The 15,357-nt window shown below is 36.6% G+C and overlaps 2 protein-coding genes across 2 annotated transcripts; one reads left to right on the plus strand and one right to left on the minus strand.

The window, feature by feature from the left end:
- Positions 1-1,341: 1,341 nt before the first annotated feature.
- On the minus strand, positions 1,342-6,738 carry LOC132167139 (GPI mannosyltransferase 1). The gene is made up of 5 exons (XM_059578040.1): positions 6,054-6,738; positions 5,114-5,386; positions 3,842-4,024; positions 2,119-2,660; positions 1,342-1,828 (listed from the first exon to the last, which is right to left on the minus strand). Exons 2-5 carry the CDS (start codon positions 5,382-5,384, stop codon positions 1,514-1,516), a joined length of 1,311 nt encoding a protein of 436 aa, XP_059434023.1. The 5' UTR covers positions 5,385-5,386; positions 6,054-6,738; the 3' UTR covers positions 1,342-1,513.
- Positions 6,739-7,140: 402 nt separating this feature from the next.
- Positions 7,141-15,018, plus strand: LOC132185708 (retinoblastoma-related protein). Its single transcript, XM_059599483.1, has 19 exons — positions 7,141-7,331; positions 7,723-7,894; positions 8,038-8,142; positions 8,239-8,381; positions 8,495-8,591; positions 8,726-8,772; positions 9,548-9,743; positions 10,048-10,111; positions 10,319-10,498; positions 10,610-10,803; positions 10,924-11,803; positions 12,028-12,190; positions 12,341-12,413; positions 12,791-12,967; positions 13,053-13,172; positions 13,246-13,390; positions 13,494-13,606; positions 14,427-14,542; positions 14,646-15,018. Exons 2-19 carry the CDS (start codon positions 7,772-7,774, stop codon positions 14,794-14,796), a joined length of 3,087 nt encoding a protein of 1,028 aa, XP_059455466.1. The 5' UTR covers positions 7,141-7,331; positions 7,723-7,771; the 3' UTR covers positions 14,797-15,018.
- The last annotated feature ends 339 nt before the right edge of the window (positions 15,019-15,357 follow it).

Here is a 15,357-nt window from a genome sequence, read left to right on the forward strand (position 1 = left end):
TCACATTACTTTAGTGAGATGAAACTAAAACGTAGTATATTATTTAGCATTAATCTCATAGAAGTAATAAGACAAGGTCCTAGATTTTTATCATAAATTTGTATCACCTCTGTACAAGTGATATTAATCCCAATATATATATATATTTTTCTTTTAATGATAAATGCTAGGTTTTTCAAAAATAAATTCAAATTTTTGGTTATAAAATATTGTGTTATCAACCTTTACGATCTATTATTTTAGTAAGTAATGGGATGGTGACCCTTTATTTTTATTTTATTTTATTTAAAAAAAAAAACCCTAACATTTATCCTCCTCACTATGCAACATAGGGTTCTTATGGATGCATCCATGCTACCCATGGATGAGGGATACATTTCACACATGGCTCCCATGGACAACAGGACAAGCATACGAATTCCTATGGACAAGAGTAAAGGCTATGAGCATCACTTAAATTGTCAGAAAATTACACTTATCCCACCTAATCTACCATGCAATTTATAATATTTTTCAAATATTTTAAGGAGATTATTCTACTAGTTGTGAGTGCACTTATAAGTGTCGAGTCTCACATTGAAAAATTATAAAAGAAAATAGTACTTAATATACCTAAGTAAACTTTAGCCTATTAGCTTAGACTTTTGAACTAGATTTATGTTTAACTATTTATATTAATGTACTATATTGATAAAAACTTCATAACCGCTTTATCTCTCAATACAACCATTGAGGTTGCAACGTCTTTATTCCGCTCTCAAAATAACAAAAATATTATTAAAAGTTTCTAAAAGAAAACCAAAAAATTTAAACCAAAACATTAAAAATGATATTTTATATTTTATATTTTGTTATCTTATGCCTTGTTTTTATTTTTATTTTTTCCTGTGGGAGGGGGAGATTATTTAGACCTCATGTGTGAGAATTGGCTACATTTGATGCTGTTTGTGAAGCATTGCATCACACCCTGCCTCTTCTTCTATTTAAAAGCCATGTCCATCCCAATGACATTCTTATCATCTTAAAAGGGGCACAATTCAAGTATACAAGAAATATACAAAGACACCAATCAAGAGAACTTGATTGCCGATTTCTTTTTATTTTTCATTTATTTTAAATGGTCTTTTACATGTTTCATCATATTAATCCCAATGGCATGCTTGATTCACCAATAATCAATCGACCATGCTAGTTGCCCCAATCAAGAATGCATGAATGGGGTTGGATCAAGTATATGTCCCATAAGATAGCCCAATCAATTAGGAACACGCCTACTGATTTGAATCTCCTGTTTTTCCTCCTCGTAGGGCCAATTACTTATCTAAGAAGAAAAAAGTATACTATCCCATAAATACCTCTTGGGACATATATGATAAAACATTGTTTACAAATTCCCAAAGCAATAATAGCAAAGAAATTGCTCAACACCACAGAGTTTCCAAAATAACATGACAATGGCAAAACCGTGATGAAGAAAGCTCCTCAAGTTTCATCACTCATGGGGCTATGTTCCTCACTCAAGTTTTATTGCATTTTTGGAACTTGTATGCTCTACCCCTTTAAACACCGGAGAGTGTCGGTGACGGCGGATAATCATGATGAGAACAAAAGTATTGGCAGCCAGAAACACCAAGCTTGCCATCCAAAGCTGTAGGAAGACATTCTTGCCTCTGAATTCAAGCATATAGCCCCACATCAACCAATGGATTTGAGCTCCCATCCATACAAATATGCAGCATATGCCTTCCCATTTAAGCTTCATATTGCTCCATGGCAGTATCAGAGGCAACAAGCAAAAGAACCACACAAAGTACTGTGCTGTAATTACCTGTAAAAGAAATATATTCAACAAATGTATGAAAGATCATATATGAGACTTGAAGTCTTGAAGGAGCTCTCTTTTAGATGATAGAAAGATAAGTTTTCAGAAACCAAATAAACGGCACATAGATAGGTAGAGTAGTTGTAGTCTGCAACTTTATCATGCTTATATATCCTTGAAAGATTATTTTCAGGCAAGGCAAATACTAGGTGGCCTCGGCAATTCCAAAAGTATAGATAAAAAAGTACTGTAGGTTCCACCAAAAAATTGAAACATTTAGTTAGAAAGTAACATACCTTATTGAATGCTACAAATGCCACTGTCTGCACAAAAAAACAGAATGGGAGGTCCTGCGCAAAGCAGAAAATAAGAACCAGCTGCACCATGAACTGAGGCAAAAAAGAGATAAGCTTTTCTACCACTGAAATCTTCTGTTCATAATGGAGATATATGTGATAGAAATAGATAGAGAAGTTGTGTCTTGGATCTGTACGAGTAAGATGGTACAGCAGTGCCTCGTGTAAGAATGCCCGCCCATATAAGTAGAAGAAAAAACCAGTAAAAGAGAGGAAAACAATGCCAGATACCAAGCCAAACATAATTCTCTGTCTTGTAAATATTTTCCTCAATACAGTCCACATAGTGCAGTGATAAGTCACATCTGTACTACTTTGTGTTGTCTTTCCTTGACCAGCAGTCCAATAACTAAGGACTGGCTTCTGACCAGATTGGAAGATGTGTGGATCAAGAACCAAGATAATAGGAAGTGCATAGATGATAGGATAAATTCGAAAATGGACAACAAGCCCATACCAAAATGCAGCTTGTAACACGTTACCTGTAAACCAGAAAACGTTGGACCATCAAGAGTAAGATGGAAATGTATAGAACCACGTAGGTACATGAAGATAAAACTTTATTTGATCCATAAATTAAACAAAATGCCAAATAACTATTTAGAGGACTTATACTCATTCTGATATAAAGAAAAAGAATCCGGGTAGAATGAAGCTTCCCCACTTTAACCACCCCCACACTAACAATATGTATGGTTACAAAAGGGGAAAGGGAAGAGAAAGAAAAGGGGTAAGGGATAAGGGAAAGGAAAGGAAAAGGGAAGAAAATGGCAGGGAAATGTTTATTTCTTTTGTTTGGTTCCTAAGAGAAGAGAAAAGAAAGAACAGCATTTCAAGTTTATTCACTTGTACAACATGCATGTGTGTTTAAGAAATAGAAAAGCTATAGGTTAAAAGTAATTGCAGCCAATGATGACTCTTTCCTACCTTCCGTCCAATCAGGAGGGAAACAAAATTGTCAGCCCAGGTGGAAAGTAACTCTGTTTACATCCTATCTCTTCCCTCCAGTCAACCAAACGGTAGAAAGAGCTTTTCCTCCCTTACTTTTCCCTTCTCCTCCTTCCTTTCCACCCTCTTTCCTCCCAACCAAAGATACTACAAGTTTTCAAACAATTATGCACATTAAGGCTTTTGAGATTCAGGTAGGCTCTCCATCAGAAATTCTTGCTGAACAGAAAAGGGCCACTTCTCATCCTAAACACTCAAGCAACTAAAGGAGGTTAATCCTAGCAGTCTCCAAAAATATCTAATGGGTCCTAAATCTTAAATTGACTAATTAGAATCCGAGAAGCAGTAACTACATGCATGGCTAACTTCAGTTTACAAGCTTAAAACTGCTAATTCTCTAAATGGTGTTTAGCGAAACAAAATGGAAAGAAAAGGGGGGGAGTCTAAGAGATGTTTAAGCATTTAAACCAGACAACTTTTTTCAGAGACCAATTTCTCATTCTAGGACATATTGAGATAACTTGTTTCTTGCAATTGACAGCCTTTTATTTGGTCATATTTTGGTGACAAACAGAGAAGTAAGTGGAGATCTTCATAGACCCACTTTTCAGCTGTCAACACAAATAAATTAAGAAAGTGAACAGTCAGGCATATTTGAAGTAAAAAAAATGCAATCCTGTCTATTTAAAAAGCTAACATGGAAGTAGAAATATACCATTCATAAGACAGATAATGATCCACAAAATCATGGCACAAACAATGGGCTCACAGTTCCCACGGGTTCCAATGGTGAAGGTAAATGGATTGAGGAGCCATACCATTACAGAAAAGGTGCATAGTTTGTCAGGCACCCTACGTAGCTTTAAAATAGATTGGATAAACAAGCCCACAAGTAAATCTGCAATGTGACCATAGTAAACATATAGGTTAGTATGAAATTCAAAAAAGCCCTTTCACCAGTCTCTATTTCATACAATACCGGGACAAACAAATCAGTGAGTAATACCACACTAATATCTAAAAGACAAAAAATTCAAAACCAACAAAAGGGCATTTGCGCACATAACATATGTTCTAAGCATACTTTTTTTTAGGAAAAAAAAATCAGTGTTGCTCCACGCCACCTAACAGTGATAACTCATGAAATGGGACCTGAACATCCTAAGAACTAATGACTATCAAGCAACCACAAAATAGTAGAGGTGAATTTAATTATTTAACTAATATTCTGACACACCCAATTATGTGATACCTAGAGATAACTTAATGCATATATTTTGCATGGAACATGTCACTTGATTTGGATGTTTGGTTATCACGTGTATATTTTTTGCATGGAACATTAGACCAGCCCAATCTGTTTTTCCCTTCTTTTTTCCTCGTTTTTTCTTTTTCCTTCTCTTGTCAACAGAAATACAAACTACGATTATGCTCCTGCTTTTCCTTATTTTATTTTCCTTTTCACTCTGTGGCCAAAATTATATGATTCCAAAGAGGGATGACAGAGTGGTGTTGAAATGCATTTTGATAGTACATGAACTTTCAATGGAAGATATTTTCTCAAGTAACAATGTGAAGGAGAGCATGTAAATGAGACAAACAGAATAAAGAAATTCCCTTACGGATGTAATGAATAACCCCATAATTTCATCTTACATACATTTTCTTATAGATGGAAACAAACATCAAGGAACATTCAGAACAAACACGTAAGTGCCACTACAAATCAATACTCTCTAACAACCACTTATATATAATTCTAGTAATGCTAGAAGTCCTCCTTATATCCCTCTTGTGTCCCTCTAAAACTGATGTAGCTTTAAAATCACCATTGAATTTGTGATAGATGATTATTGAATTTTGATCCAATTATGATTTTAAAAGCCACATCAATTTTGGAGGGAAACAAGAGGAACATGAGAAGCATTACTCAACCAAAAAACAAAAATACCATAAGGAGATTATATGTATGAAAAATGTTCCATACCTGAAGCTGAGAAGAGAAATTTCCCCCATGAGCGATGAATGATTGAATTTGGAATCAGCAGAAAAGCGAGCAAGGGAGAGTACCGATACGTTGTTCTTTTATAAGGAGAATCCCCCGAAGCCATTAAAGAAGCAGCATCAGAAAAGACGACGTAATCAACATCCGTGTATCTAACCTCCATATGGCTATCTTGCCATTCTCCATATACAATCAGAATGACACGAAAAAGTGCAGAGAATAGAAGCAGTGAACGAACGCCTACTGAAGTCATTGCTGAGAGAAAACAAATATAGAATAAATTTAGCTCAAAAATATTATGTAAAAGGTTCAATATCATACAAGCTGTTAGAATCACTTAAAAATTAAAATCAGTTCTTGGATATCTGGTAATTTAACTTAATATCATAGCAAAAGGTCCAAACTTCAAACCCTGACTTTACATTATACTTCCCATTCAAATAAAATTATTCCATATGTTGGGTTCCATATATTAAGAAATAATCTAAACCCATTTCAAAAGAGTACTAAAATATTAATTAAATGAATAAATTCATCATTTCCTATTAATTTAAATTTTGAGTTAACACAAGTGACTGATATTTGACGGGAAATTCACACTCCCTTCAGTCATTACTTAATATCATGTGGCATTGAATAGATTATAATCATTTCCAAAACGATATAAAGCTCCGTGACAATTACATCTATTCAGGCACTTCACAGTTTAGGAAACATATCAACTTATTTAAGCCATTTCATAATCACCATGTCTGTAAATTTCATAATTTCCCAAAACGAATGCTTTACATCGAAAAAATGTTCATAAATTATATAATATACAGAAACCTAAAAAGGACAAAAAAAAAAAAAAAAACAGAAAGAGCTGTTTGGTTACTAAGAAAATTGAAAAGATGAGAGACAGAAAGAAAGAGAAACTCACAGATCTGGTCGCATGTGACCGTTGGTAGTTGGAGTCTGTTGTTTGATTAAGCTCCAGGCAGTGAAGCGGAGTACGACGGAGGAGAGCTGCTTCTGTGAGGTTGTGGCACAAACCCACACTTTTGTGCCCTCCAATAGATAACAAACACCTAAGCTTATCTCACCAAACCAAAAGAAAACGAAAACACTGAATTATTTTTCGTTCTTCTCAAAACCAGTCGACAAAGACGCTTTCCCCATTCAAGAGAAATCCCACCCCATTGCTGCTCCGACGGCACAGCCGCTGCTTCTCCAGAAAAATACGCAAAACAATCTACTCCAAAACCACGAAGTGGCAATAAACCGAAAGATTTCCGAAAGCTACATATTTTCTGATACCTCAACTAAAATTCCAACTAACAAAAAATCAAATGCAAATTAATTTTCCAAACGCCACAATATTTTCAAGATTCACGCCCTAAGATCGAACACAGTAAAAAAAAACCACAAAATTACTCACAAAAGAAAAAAACTATCCAAGCCCATTAAATTCCTATAATGAAAACGTAAAAACCAACAAAATTATGTTTATGGGAATCAAAATCACAAAGACCATCGGTGGTGGAGCAATGGCGGAACCAGTGGAGGAGACTCAGCTTCGAGTGAAACCAAAAAGGTAAAGTAAAAAGAGTTTTTATTTATTTATTTATTTTTTAATTTCTTCAGATTTGGTTATGTTTATTTTTCCAAATCACAACTCTTTACACCCCCGAACAAAACGACAAATGGCCGCGGATAAAGACACCAATCCAGTGGGCCCAAAGCTCTCTCTCACACACGTGTGGGCTGGGCCCAGATTTGCATTTACCGAGGCCGAAAGGGGTTGACGGCCTTCCGTCAGTGTACCGTTAATCGGCACTAACGTCCGGCTTCGTATCAGCGAAACCCGTAACGGCAGGAGATTTTGGCGGTAAAAAAAGAACCTACCCTCTACGACGTGTCGCACCCCGATTGGCCCTCCATGCATGTATATGCGTACGGCATGGCCATGATGATGGTTATATGCACATGCCCATGCTGTTTTTCCCGCGCGACCACACGGAGGGTTTTCCCCCAAAAAGAGTCCCAATAGAAGAGTGTTTGAGAGAGAGAAAGAGAGAAACATAGGGTTGAGAGCTCAAAAGGTTTCTGCGATTTCGTTTTCGATCTGACGAAAACACCGTCGTTTCGTGGGGTTTCTTCTTGGCTGGATCTGTAGGGTTATTGTGTTGAGATCAGGAAGAGAGATCTAACAAAAGTCGTAAGCTTTTTTCTTTTTATTTTTCAATCTTTATTTAATTTTTTTTAGTGTTTTTGAGATATCAGTTTGGTATTTTGTCGTTGTTCGCTTCGCTAATTGCTCGTTAATGTGAATTATTTGAAGAAATCATGCCCTAATTGCTATTTTTTTTTTTTAATAATTTGGAAGTGAAATTCTCTTTATTTTTTTTTTCTTGGGTGGAGAAAGCAAAAAAAAGTGCTTTCTATATGCTAATTCAACCGTACCTTAGTTCTTTTTTCAGAAATTGTTTTGTGAGTTTGAGTTTCAGGGTTTTGGGGTTCAGATTGATTCAAAGAAATTTAATCTTGTGTTCTAAAAATCTATGTTTGCGGCAACTGTAAACTGAAATGAGCAATTCTTTGGTTTTTAGGTTTGATTTTAGTGCATCATTGGCTTAGATTGGATCTCCTAGGGTTTGGATGAGTCCATCTTCACTGGTGAAGATGGAAGATGCTAATCCTATGGATGCAACAACCGACAATTCCCATCTCGGTAGCTTCAGTGTGGACTCACCTGAAGCTCGATTCAATGAGTTCTGCAAGGTTTTGTTTTTTATCCTTTTGCTCCTTATTATCAATGTTATTTAAATTTTTATTAATTGTTCTTAGTTCTAGTGCACATTTTTGGTTTGTCTTATTTTCCAAAAGACGGGTTTCTGTGAATTAAATGTGGGTTTTGATGACAGAATGGATTGTCATTGGATGAGAACACTTGTTCAAAAGCTATGAAGCTGTTCAATGATACTAAACACCTTCTACTGACAAATATTTCGGCTATTGGAAATGGAGTGGTACATTTTGTTGCTCTCTTTTCTCCTGTTCATGTGGAAATTGGGAGAAAGAAAGACTGTTATGTGAGCTAATCAAATGGTGTATGTCTGTTGCAGCCTGATGAAGCATTTAGGTTTTGGTTTGCGTTTGTTCTATATTCTGTGAAAAGGCTAAGCGAGAAGAATGGAGATAGTGAGCAGCAAGGGTGTGATGAGAATGGGGTTACCTTGTGCCAGATATTGAGAGTTGCAAAGCTGAAGTATGTTTCCAGTCTTGCAGATTTCCTTTTTCACTTTTTAATTATTTTTCCCGGTGATTGATTGCTTTCTTTCTTTTCTGTTTATTATTGTCTTCTTATTTTGTGTTTTGCAGCCTTGTGGAGTTCTTCAAGGAGCTTCCACAGTTTCTTGTTAAGGCTGGTCCAATTTTGAGTGATCTATATGGTGCAGATTGGGAGAACAGACTTGAGGTATTAATGTGACAGAGAATTATGTTTATATTTTAAGAGGGCTGTGTCAATATGCGTCTATTTCTGTACAGTTTCTTTTTTTTTTTTTTTTTTGAGTTTGTTTCATGGTTTTGCATTCATTGTTCTCCAATCAGGCTAAGGAGTTGCAGGCCAATTTTGTGCACATGAGTCTTCTTAGCAAGTGAGTGTCCTTTCTTTCATATCTTTTTTTTAAAGACGTCTTTAGTATTTGATGCATTATCAACTATTTGAGGAAAAACAAATGGTATCTTCCATTGAGTACATTACATAATCTTTTTTTAAGGGAAAAAAAGGTGTGTGCTGAAGTAGTGTGGAGGGAACTAGATAGCTCTGGATATAGTTTTTGATTTGTATTATGATTCGAAATTTCTTGCAAATATTAGGGTTGGTGGTATAATCTTGTTTTGCCATGTGAGCTTGTCAAATGCTATATTTTCAGTTCAGTGATTGGATTTTTATTTATTTATTTATTTTTATTAATATTAAGATATTTCTGTCACTCCTAGTCAATGTGTCATAGATTACTAAAATCTATCTGAGGTAAATGCGGGGTGGTGAAGACCGGTTGTTATTATGAGAGCTCTAGACATTCTATGGAGGGGACTAGATAGCTCTTTAGTTGTGGTGTTTTATTCTTAATGTGATTCAATGGAGAAGGTTATATTGACGTTGCTCAAGCAAGGGAGATCTGCATTTTTAGACTAAATAGAATGTATATTATAGTCCATATTATTTATCATATCTACTGATCAATGTGATTATACTTGTAAAAAAAATTTACCATATGATTCTGATGTCACATTTGAATTTTCATTGTGTATATAGTGAAACTTTCTTATGTTGCTGTAAGCAACTGCATTTTCATTACTTTCTCTCGATTATTTTTCTAGTTTTTATATAAATGGCATCATAATCTTATACATTAATGGTACAAGGTACTACTTACGTGCATACCGGGAGTTCTTCTTGACAAGTGATGCAAAAACTGATAATCAGTTGGCTGTTGCTACTGCTGGTTATGTCTCAGACTACCATCGGTTTGGATGGTTGCTGTTTTTGGCACTTCGTGCACATGTATTCAGCCGTTTTATGGACTTGGTTACTTGCACAAATGGTTTGGTTTCCATATTGGTGAGTTCCATTCCTGCATTACTCAATTCCATTGCCTAATAAAGCACTGGGATGGTGGTCTGGTTGTGTTTTTCATCTTTTTTAAATGAATAGGAATGTTCATTGCCGCAAGTGTAGAATTTGTAGAATAAACTGAAAACTTGAAGAATTGTTATATCATGCCGCATTGATAATGTTCTTTCGGCTACACTTTTTCCTTTGTCCTTTTAGAAAATTGTGTAGTAGTAAAGTGAAGAACAAGGTTGCGCCCCTCTACGCGTTTTGATAAGAATGTTTTCTTACTGCTTACTGAAATCTGTGACAGGCTATCTTAATTATTCATGTTCCTGTTCGCTTCAGAAATTTCAAGCTCCATGAGTCTCGCTTTGGTAAATTTCTTTTGCTATTTTTCTAGATTTTATTAGAATATTTCTTCTTTTTCTTCCCAGGAAAAGGAGGTACTTTTTTTGTTTTTTTTCAATTACTCATTGCCTTCTGCAATTTGATCCCTTCTTTATTCCTTCTTAAAATTTCTGGGAAGGGGTTAGATTTTGGCATTCTTCATTCTGCACTGATTTTTTTGAGTTATGGTTCAGTTATGAAAGAAGGGAAATGTATGGACATCCTTGCATCACTTTGCAACATGCATAACACCTCAGAAGATGAGTTGAGGGAAACAATGGAAAAGGCGAATAATTTAATAGCAGATATTTTGAAGAAAACGCCACACCCAGCATCTGAGTGTAGGGGTGAAAACATGGAGAACATCGATGCAGGTTATTGAAAATTTTCCTACACATAACGTATATGTTTATAGCTATGGATTTTGTAATTTAGGGTATAGAGGTTCATTTAGTTACACTTCTGAAATTCTGATACTCATGCAGATGGTTTGACATATTTTGAAGATCTACTGGAGGACTCATCTTTGTCATCCAGTTTAGATATTTTGGAAAAGGATTATGGTGATGCAATTCGTAGCAAGGGTGAGCTGGATGAGAGGGTGTTCATTAATGATGAGGACAGCATACTTGGTTCAGAAAGCTTGTCTGGAGGTGCTCTGAACACAACTGGTGTCAAGGTATGTTTTCAATGGACTACGTTGTTTAAAATTAATGTAGTTGTGCATATATTTTTCACTGCTTCTCTTTTGTGTAGTGGAAAAATAGTTCAGTAGTGATATTTCTTCTGTTTTCTACAGAGGAAATTTGATTCGATAGCATCACCAGCTAAGACAATTACAAGTCCACTCTCTCCCCAGCGCTCTCCTGCATCTCATGCAAATGGAATTCTTGGTGGTTCTAATTCAAAGGTGGCAGCTACACCTGTGAGCACCGCAATGACAACTGCAAAGTGGCTTCGGACTGTCATTTCTCCACTTCCATCAAAACCCTCAGCAGAGCTGGAGCGTTTCCTGGCATCATGTGATAGGGATGTAACTGATGATGTAATACGCAGGGCACATATAATACTGCAGGCTATATTTCCAAATAGTGGTCTTGGAGAACGTTGTGTGACTGGAAATTTGCAAAATGCAAACCTTAAGGACAACATCTGGGCAGAACAACGAAAACTTGAAGCACTCAAGTTATATTATAGGGTATTGGAAGCAATGTGTAGAGCAGAGGCCCAAATATTGCATGCAACTAATTTGACCTCTTTGTTAACTAATGAGAGGTTCCACAGATGTATGCTTGCCTGTTCTGCCGAACTAGTTCTGGCAACACATAAGACTGTCACAATGTTGTTTCCCGCGGTGTTAGAGAGGACTGGCATTACAGCTTTTGATCTTAGCAAGGTCATAGAGAGTTTCATTAGACATGAGGAATCTCTCCCGAGAGAATTGAGGCGACATTTGAATTCATTGGAAGAACGACTTTTGGAGAGCATGGTATGGGAAAAGGGTTCCTCTATGTATAATTCTTTGATAGTTGCAAGGCCTACTCTCTCTGCAGAAATAAATCGTCTTGGATTACTGGCAGAACCAATGCCATCTTTAGATGCAATTGCCACACACATTAAATTTTCTTGTGGAGGGGTGCCCCCCGTGCCTTCTTTGCAGAAGCATGAGACTTCACCAGGTAGTGGTTTCTTTGCTTTTGTCTAAAACTTTTATCGAGTGTGCAAAGTAGTTGCAAATCTAGCTTTAAACTCTTTGCAGTGCATAATGTTTATGCCTTACTTCCAATCTAAACTATGTCTGGGCATTCATTGAAGTAGTTGGAATACCTTCATTTTGTTTAAATAAAATATTAGTTTGATTTTTAATTAACATATATACTGTATTTTTACTATTTTTATTCAGGTCAGAATGGGGATATCAAGTCTCCAAAGAGACTCTGCACAGATTATCGAAGTGTATTGGTAGAGAGGAATTCCTTTGCATCACCAGTCAAGGATCGCCTCCTGGCCTTCAGTAACCTTAAATCAAAGCTGCCGCCACCTCCTTTGCAGTCTGCGTTTGCTAGGTACTATTTGATGTAGATGTGAGCAGGAAATGGTGAATTTTTTTGTCTTTTCTTGTAGGAAGTGGTGAATGTACTTTTTGGTCTTTACGTCAGTTTATTCTATGGCTATTCTATAACTAGGGGTTCTGCATTTGATATTCATGTGTGCAGCCCAACTCGGCCAAATCCGGGTGGTGGAGGAGAGACATGTGCAGAAACTGGAATCAATATATTCTTTAGCAAGGTATTAGGCACACTTACGATGAAAATTGTCACTTGATATTAACTCAAGAGTCTAAGAGAACTTTCCTGTTGGGTGTATCATGGATATGTCCAAGGTTTTGGAGGCAATTTGTCTCCCTGTCCTGTAGAGACACTCTAAAGGCGGAATGTATCCTGTAATGCTTTTGTGCTATTGTGCTGTGTCTGTGTTTAAAAATGTACCATTTTTATAGTTGAACAAACGAAGTAAAACAGTAATCATCTGTTCCTGTCATGAGTCGTACTTGTGGATTTGCCACCTGGCCTCACTTTCTGTATTTAGTTAAGAATCAATTCCTCGACTGTAGTTTGTCTTTTTAGTTTCATTAACAGTACTTATCGTGTACTTGTGCTTCCTAGATTACCAAGTTGGCTGCTGTCAGAATCAGTGGTATGGTTGAAAGGCTACAACTATCTCAGCAGATTAGGGAGAATGTCTACTGTCTTTGTCAACAAATACTAAGTCAGCGGACGTCTCTATTTTTTAACCGCCACATTGACCAAATCATCCTTTGTTGTTTCTATGGAGTTGCAAAGGTTTGCTTCGATCAACTTGTGAGAGTTTTTGGGCTGCTTTTCAATCATTTTCCTTTTTTCTTACTCGCTATGTTCTGGCCTGCAGATATCTCAACTAACCCTGACCTTTAGGGAAATTATTTACAATTATAGGAAGCAACCACAATGTAAACCACAAGTTTTCCGCAGTGTGTTTGTTGATTGGCCATCAGCACGGCGCAATGGAGTATGTCGCCTAATCTCTGTTTAACTGTTGGTTTTCTAGATAAGTTTTAACGCTCTGAATGTTTTGGAAACAGAGAACAGCACAGGAACATGTTGATATCATTACATTTTACAATGTAATATTTATTCCTGCTGTAAAGTCACTGCTGGTTGAGCTCGGCCCTGCTGGAACAACTATAAAAACTAACCGAGTTCCTGAAGTCAACAATAATAATGATGGTATGCTATTGTTTCAAATTTATATGTAATTTGGAGTCCTTTGCAATTGCCGTCCTGCTAGCCATTACCTGATATGCTTCTTTTGTCTTTCCGGGCTGGTTAGCTCAATGTCCTGGATCACCTAAAATATCTCCTTTTCCAAGTCTCCCCGATATGTCGCCAAAGAAAGTATCAGCAGCACACAATGTATACGTCTCTCCGTTGCGATCATCTAAGGTACTTGTATATTTCTTTAGTATTTGTATTTGGACGCTTTGCTCCTTTGTTTTGTTCTCTTCTTTTTCAAATTAGTCGACCTCACATGTTGACAAGCCTGCTAGAGCAAAGGACGAAAGGCATATGAAGAAAGTATTATTCTTCATGTTGCTGCCTTGTGACCTTAGCCCCCTCAAAGGGCATAATTTACTTTTAAATTATTGATCCTTGATCAATTTGTGCTGTGTGAAGAAATGAGCATTGCTCTTTTACTGCATTTTTCCTCGACCATATATGCTTAGGTTCTGGAGCTGTCTGTATCTGTTTAGTGAAGTTTTGTTTTCGTAGTGCATGTGGTATCCTGGATTGGGCCCTCTCGAGGTTTCCCTGTTTCAGTGTTGTCCCCTCAAAAAGAGAGTATGGTTTCTTTCAGGGGTAGGCCATAAGTAATTGTGAATCATTCAGGAACATGGTTGCTTCTGTAGCCCTGCATTTCCCCATTTGAAGAAGACCATGTTACTGTTTCTTAATAGACCATGGTCAATTGGGCCTCATTTTATTTGACCTTCACTGTTCTTTGCATGCAACTTGGTATGCTAACAGGGATAACTTCACTTATTTCTTTTGGGTCAATATGATCTCCAACTTCCTTTTGGTGATTGTGATGATGATTCTTACCCAAAAAGGATTATGATTATAATGATGTAGTGAATGTGATCTCAACGCATAAACTTGACATCAAAGGAAGTTGAATTGCTGAAGTGCTCTGTTCTTAGTAGCTATGCATCCTTGGACTTATCAGTTCCATATATTGAGATTAAAATTTGAATTACATCTACAGATGGATGCTTTAATCTCACATAGCTCAAAAAGCTACTATGCTTGCGTTGGAGAGAGTACTCATGCATATCAGAGCCCTTCAAAAGACCTGAGCGCCATCAATAACCGCTTGAATGGGTATGCTTTTTCTATATGCCTTCCAACTTCTTAGGTTTGAGGAAAACCTTATCCTTCTGTGCTACATCAACCATATGCTCATCTGCATTCGTTTTTTCTTCAGTACCCGAAAGCTCAGAGGAACGTTAAACTTTGATGATGTTGACGTTGGCTTGGTTAGTGATTCTATGGTGGCCAATAGCCTCTACCTTCAAAATGGGAGTTGTGCATCCTCATCAGGTGCACCAGTGAAGTCTGAGCAACCAGACTCATAATTCCACGGGCAGTGTCCCTGCATGTAAATTCTAATTACTCTGATTCTCCACATTTAAATCTATACTTGTTAAGCTTGTGACAAAGGGGTCTTGTACGTGCGGTTGTTTAGTACAGAATGCCGCCACAAACCCCCGTGTGCTTATGTAAGTTAGGTACGGAGCTCGGAAAAAAAATGTAGTTGCTTTTGATTCACTAATCTAATAAAATTTGTTTTTAGCTTATTGTAGTATTCTTCAGTCACTTCGTCAATTACTCGGAAGTTAACTATCAAGGGCTATGGTGACGCTCAGGTGAAATAGCTATAATTGGTCTTTTCAGCTTATCTTTTTCTCATAATAATAAAATAATAATAATAATAATAATAATGACAAGGGCTGCTCACACCGTAATCTTGAGCCTGGTTGGACTCTTTGTCTTTCGCTTCACAATTTTCAATTATGAACAACCTTTTCAATTAAAGCCATTCCATTTCAAGTGAAATGGAGACTAAAAAATTTAGGTTGAGATAGAGACTAAAATTTTGCTGAATAAGAACCATTCCATTTTGAATGAAATTAAGA

The sequence above is a fragment of the Corylus avellana genome, chromosome ca1, assembly GCF_901000735.1.
Source record: "Corylus avellana chromosome ca1, CavTom2PMs-1.0".
Lineage (NCBI taxonomy): Eukaryota > Viridiplantae > Streptophyta > Magnoliopsida > Fagales > Betulaceae > Corylus > Corylus avellana.